The following is a 9,673-nucleotide window of genomic DNA, read 5'->3' on the forward strand; positions in this document are numbered from 1 at the left end:
ACACACACACACACACACACACACACACACACACACAGAGCCTGGGGAGGTTTGCATTAGAATACAAGTTTAGACATCTCTCAACATACAGAAGGGAATAACCAGCCCACTTCCTTCTAGTGTATGAATTCCAACATCCAAATAGCTACAAGTGTATGTATGCTACCAAGTAGCAGGTGACTAATAAGCACAGTCCACATGTGAGACTTCAGTAGAAAAGCTTGTTTAGGATACAGAGTATTACAGCTGATTCGACATTCTGAAAACCTGCTCACTCAAGTATTTTGCTAGGAAACCGAAAGCAATACACAGCAAGCTTACCATTCAAAGAGGAAAAGGTGGAAACAAAAACAAGAGAAATATGGTTAAATTATAGTATCGTCCGTTTTGATTCAGTCAAATAGCGTGGCAGACAGAATGAAAGAAGCAGTTTAGAGCTTAAGTTAGCTAGCTTTTAAACAACCTAATAATAGTCTGTTGTGCAGAACACCACAACATACTTTGTTTGCAATCTGTATTTTGATACTTTCTGCAAAACGTTATAAATTGTCCCACAGAAACACAGAGAACATGCAGGAAATGTCAGTAGTTAGCTTATGGCCATGCTAGCTTTTTCAGCACCTGATGCACTGATTGAAAAACAAGCAGTTAAGATGATGCTACAGTTATCAGTGTATTGTAAGGGTGGGTACATAGCAAGACCCATAGATATTATGTCCAATTGATTCTAAAAACAAATCTCCTTAAGGGTCCAGCACTGCTAATTAGTGACACTAACACTGAAGTTACTCAGTGTTCAGTATTTTAGTTACTGCTGTGGCACTAGGACTGCAGTCCCCTTAGGCAGATATGTGGGTATATGCAAGCAAAAAGACAACAGGAAATGTATATGTTCATACAAACTATTTTGTTCAGGGTGTATTTCAAAACAGATGCAGTATAGGACAAAATACACAGTATAAATTAATCATCTATATCTATCTATATAGATACAGACGATTAATGTATATACACACAGCAAGCCTAACATGCTTAGTGAGCAAGATGCAGATTTCTAGATGGTCTCAAAACTGGCACTGGACTACAGCCAGTATCTGACTTCAAAGTTGTAATTAAAAATTCTATCATCATGTAAAAAAGACAAACTAACACAATTTAGTCTACCTTAAAAATGCCTTGCTTGCTCCCCTATCAGGGACTCATTATGCAGCACTTGTTCTTTAAGTGAGCTGAGATACAGTGCTAAGCCAGCATACTTTATCCCCCTAACCAATGTTTCATTAAGGTATGGCCCAGGATTCCATGTTTCAAGAAAAAAGCGCAAGCCTGTATAAAGCATTCAACATAAATCTTAATTTTTTTTACAGTTGATATGCACGGCCCTCAAAGACTACTGTCAACTTGATTTTGCATCAGTCTGAATATATGTTTAAACTCTGTAATCATACACTTGCAAAGAATATTCAGTAACCAAAGCGCATTTCTGAACAGTCTAGTCCTCCCAGAGCAATGTTCACATTACATTAAGTTGGACAATCTGTTGCAGATGATTAAGAAATGGCTCTTCTCACTGAAGACATCAAGCCTACAGGAAGACCTTCCCTGTCAAGGAAACATCAGAAAGGCAAAGCTTTTGGTGCCCATGATCTCTCTTTTGTGAGGACTTCAGCCCTCACGCTAGCACCTTTCAAGAATCGCTAGTAGCAGAAGGCAAACATCTACAACTGCACTTAGATGAAGCTGGTCTTCAGGATTTAGGCAAAGATGAATGCATATGTTTTGCTTCATACTCTCTTCTTACAACCACAAGATTTCTAACTATTAGCTACTTATGCACCTATTCAGTTTTCTGGCTAACCCAAACATGCCTCACAAAGAAGTTCTAATTCAAAAGGAGATCAAGCCTGGACAGACAAGTTTATACAATACTTGGAACAACTGACATAAAAGGGAGGACAGAGTTGTACCGTATAGGTTACTGAATTAGAAATGCATAAGCTTTCATGAACAGAAGCTAATTTAATAAGATAATATCTGATGTGAGCTGTTGCTCATGAACTTACCCATCTCTCATTCATTTAGTCTATAAATGGTACAACTCTACCCTGCCTTTTGCCTGACTTCAGACTAAGAGAGCTGCTTCTCTCAGAACAATTAAGTTAATTACAATCCAAGAGCAAACAATGCTGCACTGGGTTAGGTGCCACCGTACATTCCATACAAGATGTCTCCTAGACCATTTATTTTCGTAGGACCTAATTGTTAAGCCAACTGCGCGTTAGTGCCTCCCCCCCCACACCTTTTTATGTATAACCTAACATTACATACATCTGTTTAGCTGGCAGTTTCAGTCATTATCAGAAGCTATTAAAAGGTACTCAAACCAAATTATTAAGCAACCAAGATAGTCAGAGGAGAAAAACAGGAAAAAAGAATGAATACATGTATTTTTTAGTAATCAGATATGTAAGGTTACTATAGGTTACATGATTTTTCTTGCAAGAAAACAGTAAAGTTAGATGTTGGATAGACTCAGCTTCTTGCAGCTGAGAAAACATGTGTGTTCTTCCAGCTCAAGATTAGTTAGAATTTAAACTGCATGGGCTAGTATGCACTTTTTAGCATTACCAAAACTTGTTCAAAAAGATTACTCCGTGAAAAAAATATCCAGTTTAGGGAACTAAACAAGCCATGATTCCTCAATTGACTTCTTGATCCTTCTTGCTTTTACCTAAACTTCAGTCCTCGAAAAAGGGTATTTTAAATTTGTCATTAGATTTGATTCAAATTATTGCCAAACCTTGAATTGCTTCTTTCCAAAAAAAAGGATCCTCATCGTCTAGTTGTAGATGCTTATCTTGTCCATTATAAATTAACCTATCCAGCAACTAAACTAGAGTACAAAAAGCTCATTTATAAAATTTACACAAGTTGGGATGAATCACAAAAATTAAGTGTTCAGTTAGATACAGGTAAAGAATACAAACCAAGGGTTTTTTTTCCTATAAGAAACACACTAGACCTACACATTTAAGTTGTTCTAGCCATTACAGTCCACATTTAGGTTTAAAAGAATGACAGCTGTAGTGGCCAGTTAGGCAGAGGAGGAGGAGTGGGGATGCATGCACAAAAGTGCACATAAGCACGCATGTTGTACTGTAACTGGAAATTATGTTCCCGAAGACTTTTTAATATTACTTCAAAAGCACAAGCAAAAACCTAAAAGCATGACAGGAATTTGTAATGCAAAAGCCTTCCTACATATTTCCACTGGCTGAGGGAACCATATTCATATAAAGTTTCCAAAGGCTCAAAGTTATTCTAATATTTTTAGAGAAAGCACTTTATAGTCACCAGGAATACAGATATGAAAATATCAACAGAGTTTTATTAGCACCAGTCAAAAGAGGTACTAGATAAAGTAGTAAGTTAGTGTGCTGCACTGACATAGAACAGTTATTTCCCTTTAATACTTCATTTGTTCACGTGGTCAGATTTACTTAGTTTTAAATGGCAACTCTAAGGTAGACTTTAATACTTCCAGAGATTTGTTAGCATTCTTACACTACTATCGCAAATGCCTCTTCCCTATCCCAAAAGCAGTGGGCTAACATCTCAATTTTTATGTTGACATTTGGCTGCAATATTTAAAAGTCCTTTGTTACAATAGAGAAAAGTGTGTTTGCTTAGCAATGTACTTTGGAAAACCAAGTCTATTTCATAAGCTTGTTTGCAGTTGAGTTCTTGCCCCTGGGAAAACCCTGGTCAACCTTCCAAGGGTAAAAATCTTCAAGGAATCAAAAACTACTATGAAAGTCAGCACTTTGGTACCTTATTGTGGTAACAATGCCAAAATCCAAGACGAGGGATGTTTTGTTTTGCGTGTTCTGCTCCGTGGGTCGCGCCATCTTGCGACCTCTCCATATCGGCCTCGCCTGCTCTCTCTCTACTGCAGAGAGAACTTTAATTAGAAATAGTCTGAAATGTACATGTCTAACTTGGACACTTTTCTCACTGGAAGTGGGATGGAAGAAGCAGGGAAGCCCATGTTAAAGCAGCACACAGAGATGCATTGTAGAGACAGCCATGTCACGGTACAGTCTAGTTTAAGAACAAGAATAATACGGCCTTCAGTCAACAACTCTCAATCTAGAAGAACAGGTTTGGTTAGAAGTTGTACGTGATCTAGCATCCTCCAGGAAGCAAGGAACTCCACTGAAAAAGAACTGAAGAAAATTCAATGCTTAATCTTCACAAATTTACCCATGTAAGAGATGGAGGTGAAAACTTCATGGGAAAAAACTTGATTTCATGTTTGATAACGAACTAAGCTTCAACTTAAAACCAAAGGGTTTCTATGCCTTACCAACTGGAGCAAGACTTAAGTAGGTGCCCTCACTTAGAGAAGCATTTCCAAAGGCTGCATTTGATTGCATTCTTCCCAAAAAACAAACAAACAAACAAACAAACAAACACCCCTCAGTTAAAGCTAATCCAAAATAAATCCTATATCCCCTACGAATGCTATTCAAAAGCTTCGGCCTAAGAACTGAGACTTGTGGTTATAGAGTTGGGCCCACCAAATGATTACATGCATCTTTGGAGACAAAATGCCTACTAGAAAGATAGAATTTCAATCAGCTTACAAAGTAATAAAGCCACGTGCACGCGCACGCACGCACGCACACACACACACACACACACACACACACACACACACACACACACACACACACACACACACACACACACACACGTGTTATGTAATGTCAAAGCTTGGCCTTTCTACTCAAAAAGATTTTGCAGAAGCAGCTCAGTGAAGTCTAGTAGGGCCAGTTAACTGAGATGTGAATTGTAAGTAATCTCAAATTTAAATATTGGGGCTGGTTTCCCTCCCCTTGTTCTTCTACAACCTAACTCTAGAATACCTTGCACATGCCTTAGTAGGCTTGCAGGCATCTGTTGCAATACTGTAAGCCACACCTGCTTATCACAAGATACTGACATTTATTAAGATTATGAAATGAGAGGCCAGCATATTGTTGTTGAGGTGGTAAGTTGGCATGACAGGTTTTTTTTGTTTTTGTTTTTTTTTTTTTTACCACTAACTTAAATCTAGCACTTCAAAACACAGATACCTCTGGACAATTAGCAAGCTACTTCATAATGGGGAATTTAATCAGAGCTTGATAATATCCTCATACCAATAAGAAGCTTTGGCTAGCAAGTAAGGGCTAATTAGCCATTTCTGGAGCAGCTAAGTTAGCATGTTGCCGGTCCAGCTGTGTATATCCCTGTTACCGTTTTAAGTTTCATAAACAGTCACTTAGAGCTGACAAGACTTGGGTTATACTGATTCTATTCAAATGTCCACAGAAGGGCTCCAAAGTGTTATTTTTATTTTCCTGCTTGTAAAAGAGAGCAACAGAAGAGGTAGGTACTGGATCTATTCATCGGAATAAAGCCCAGTGAACAAAAGACTGGGAGAAGAGTCTTCCCTCCCCCCCCACCCTTCGACAGGCCAAATGTCAGCAGTCTTGGAGGAGTACCAGCAACGTTATCTCCCAGTTACCTGGAGGGAGGGGAGAGGGAAGAGGAAGGGGGCTTCAGACCTAAAAAGCACCCTTGCATCTGGTCACACCACAGCACACCCCTCCCATTTTTCTACTGTTTATCAGTACAAATCTAGAGCTTACTTGCTGAATCTCCACGCATTATAAATATATTTGCCTTACCTGAGAGTGAAAATTTGAAATGGTTGTTGTTTCAATGTCCTTCTTACCCAGAATTTCCATTTTCACTGGAGTGTTAGGAAAGTTAAAAGCAAAGTAATCCAGGAAATCCGGCAAATAAGCAGCTGCTCCATGTACTATGGCTAACGCATAGTAAGCTGCATTTTTATCATTTTCACTGAATGACAAAGCAAGGAATTCTTCTGCAAATCTCTCCATCTCCACTGGAGACAAAAATGAGAGTTCATCCATATAGGCATGTAGAACCAAAGCGCCACCATTAGACTGATGTTCTTCATGAATGAAGTTACTAAATTTAGTGCCAGTTTTCAGGAAGCTGCTGCGAACAGAGTGTTCCTGATGAGTCATAAATGGCATCTGTACTCCCTGCGGTACCCGATATTCCTGCATACCCAGATTCAATCGACAGAGCTGCTCATCCTTCAAATACCTGAAGGATTCCTTGTTTACTTCTAAGCTGTCGCACTGTCCTTGACTCAGGATGTCTTTGTCTATGCGAGTGAGTCCAGCACAAACGGTTTGCACTTCTTTGTTGTACATTTTCAGACGTTTCCCTCGCATATCTTCCCGGTGTTTCTTTTTCTTTTTCTTCTTCATCTTCTTCATAAAGAGTGTCTCAGATTGCTGGGATTTGCCATTTTCATCTGGAGTTTCTGGCATCAACAATAAAGACTATTAGAGTTCTGCAGTTATAGCATATTTTTTCCAAAAAGAAAAATGCCTCACTTCCTAAAACTATCTATTCCTGGGAACTCTTAGCAAATTTCATACTGCTTGGATTTTATCAGATTAGCATGTTTGCTTTGGCTCAGTAAATTATATAACAGAAAGCACTGTTTGACAAAAATAAGAAGAAAAAAAAAGTATCCACTTGCAATGCATAACCACCCTGAATTACAGAAGACTTGAATATTAAGTTTTTATGTCTATGACTTGAAAAGCTACAAATATTTTCAACAGGAAGATACCTTACAGAATACAGTAACTTGAGAGTCTAGGAAACAAGGCACCTTAAGGAGTTCTGTCAATTAATGCAGCCACTGGGATCCAAGACAATCAAATCAACAAGGTTGCCACCACCAGTATATCACAAAGAAGCAGCAGAAACTATACTCTTTCTTAGGGATATAATGTAAAGAATTTGTCTCCAATCTCACAAGTCGTTCTGTGTTGTTGGCAGGCCATCCACGCAGGACATGCTGACTGGGGGAACAGGAAGGGCGTAAGTGAGAGAAGGAGGCAAAAGTGGTCTAGTTTATGAATTTGTATCCATCTCTCAGTTTCTTGCAATATGCAGAGGTAACCGTTTAACAGCAATTACATTTTGACTAAAGGGATCAGTCAGGTTGCTACTTTTTTTCCCCTTTAAAAAAAGTTGTACCTTCCAAGCCAAAACAGTACGCAGAAACAATTTTTCAAGCGTCTTGCCAGATATGAAGCTGCTTGAGGGTTTTTTTTTCCCCCATTAACTTTATGCACTATGGTACTTTGCTCAAGATAGAAAATGCACATTGAAATGTGATGACAACCTAATGCCAAAATACAGCAGACATTTCCATAAGCATAACAAACTTAAGTACACAATAATATTTGTTGCCAGAAAGGTATAACTGGGCACGTGTGCATGTGCATTAATGAGCAGTGTTACTGCGCATTTAGTTTAGTACCTATAATAACAGGTACGAAATGCACAGTAACGGGCACTACTGCGCCAGCACACACATTTTAGGTGACGCTACTGCACAGTAAACTAGTTCTACTGCGCATTCACATGTGTTTTGCTTGTTGGGCTGCTTCACAGTAGAATTAGTCTACCGTGCTCAAAGTGTCTTGTGCAGACACATCCACTAACAGCTCCAGGACACAGAAAATATTGTTCAAAATGCAAGTGTTTTGTTGTATCAAGTTGCACAGCCATTTCTGGTGAAATTTGCTTCAATATCAATATTTAAAGCATCGTAAAACTAGGTTTAGATGCTTAATAGTCCCATTATAGAAAGAGGCTGCAAACAGAATCTAATTTGAACTTGGAATCTAGCTGTAAAACCCTGTATGCAGAAAGTGCCTGAGAAAAATGGGGCAGCAGAAGTAGCACAATTTCCATGGTGCACACAGCTCTTGGTCTTTGAGTGCCAATTATCAGGGTGAAAAGTGATGAAGAAGCCGAAACGCAGACTCGTTTCATGTACTGGCCAAAGCCCATTAGACTGGAACATTTTTAATCCCCACTAAGCTTGCTTAATTCAAACTGGTGAAAAGCTCTGTAAGTCATTAGCAATACTGAAGCATCCAGTACTGCCATAAAGGTCTCCTACTGAAACTTCTGTGCTCTGAACCATGCCCTAGGTACTAAGTTAAGAGGGAGTCCTATAGGTATAATTATATGAAGACAAGAACACAGAAGTAGCAATAATTTTGGCACTTCCTATCCATACAGACTTGATTCAGCTCTCTTGTTCACTTATACAGACTTTAAATCGCATATCCTGTACTCACATGGCTTAAAGCATCTGACCACAGAGCTTTCACATCTATAGGACACAGGATTTTTCCACTTCAGCTAGTTTCCCACATTATATTTTGCCTGTTTGTTACAGTTAGCATAAAGGTTGATACAGCCGGTTCACAGCAGAGGTTTACCATACCATCTAAAATAGTCTAGTTAATACACGATAGCTTTGATTCTTCCCATTTTATGCTTTGGACTGCATCAATGTTTCAAGTCTTGTATGACTGCTTCAAATAAAGTCGTACATAAAAACGTAACTAACAGCGGTGGTAATCTATATTGTTTGTAAGAATAAAGGGAGCAATCAGAACACTGAAAGATTTAACTACCAGAATTCAGGGAATTCCTAAAATTAATCATTTATGTCCATCCTGTAATGAAACAGGATGGTTGCTTAATTGGATTGTAACTTTCATCTGCTATTGAAACAGGTATGTGGCTGGAAGATGCTACAGCTAACATATTCCATATTACCAAAAGCATAAAGCTTTACATTTCTAAACCAGCAACACCCTCTCTATTGATTTGCAGCACTGAAAGTTAAAGAACAAAATAATAAATAACTTCTACTGTTACTATCATAACCATCAAGAAAGCAACCATAAATCAAAAAAAAAAAAAATAAAAAATCAACCCCATCTTAACCAGAACTTGAATACGCTGACTGCTCTAAGTATTTCAAAATCCCTATGAAGCCCACCATCATGTAGTATGCAGCATGTATTCAAACGATTCTTTAAGGAAAGCAAAGAATTAAATCTCAAGTGTAATATTAACCATCGGTAACTTTGAAATATTAGTCTTTCAGCATAACATTGATGAAGATGTTATGTTAAGAATAAATACAAACAGCAAGTATCACTGTTCCTGTGTTACAAATGGGAAGAAGCCAAGGCAAAGATTAAAGAATGGGTCTAAGAGTCAAACCAGTTAGAATCCAGTTTTGTTCCATTTTTAATTCCTAGCCCACCACAACCACTAGATCGTGCTGCCAACTTCCCCATAGGCCTTCACAGATTAGAATTTGTACTTAAAAACCAATCCAAGAAGCTGAGCCAACACCTATTGTCTTTGTAGACATTAAAGTCATAACAGTGCTCTCTCAAAGCTAAAAGGCATAGACATAATGGATGATCTAGTATCTACAACAAACTCAAGTACTGAATTACATTAAATCACTAGATGCAGAGGTAGCAGTGAACATAGTCTTCCTGGACTTTCAGAAGGCCTTCAACACCATCTCTCACCCCGTTCTCATTAAGAAACTGGGGGACTGTGGTGTCGACACCCACACAGTCAAATGGGTTGCCAACTGGCTGGAGGGCCGCACCCAGGAAGTGGTAGCGGACGGGTCATTTTTGACCTGGAGGGAAGTGGGCAGTGGGGTTCTGCAGGGCTCGGTCCTCGGTCC

General features: G+C 38.8%; 1 protein-coding gene across 1 annotated transcript in view; it reads right to left on the minus strand.

Annotated features, from left to right (window-relative positions):
* Positions 1–9,673, minus strand: part of RSBN1 (round spermatid basic protein 1) — a 32,695-nt gene that overhangs the window by 13,975 nt on the left and 9,047 nt on the right. The window contains exon 2 of the mRNA XM_019514096.1: positions 5,736–6,406. Within this exon, the coding sequence (XP_019369641.1) occupies positions 5,736–6,359 (624 nt within the window). The 5' untranslated portion in view covers positions 6,360–6,406. The remainder of the gene's footprint in view (positions 1–5,735; positions 6,407–9,673) is intronic.

Source organism: Gavialis gangeticus, unplaced genomic scaffold (assembly GCF_001723915.1).
Source record: "Gavialis gangeticus isolate Ggan-Ray unplaced genomic scaffold, GavGan_comp1, whole genome shotgun sequence".
Classification (NCBI taxonomy): domain Eukaryota; kingdom Metazoa; phylum Chordata; order Crocodylia; family Gavialidae; genus Gavialis; species Gavialis gangeticus.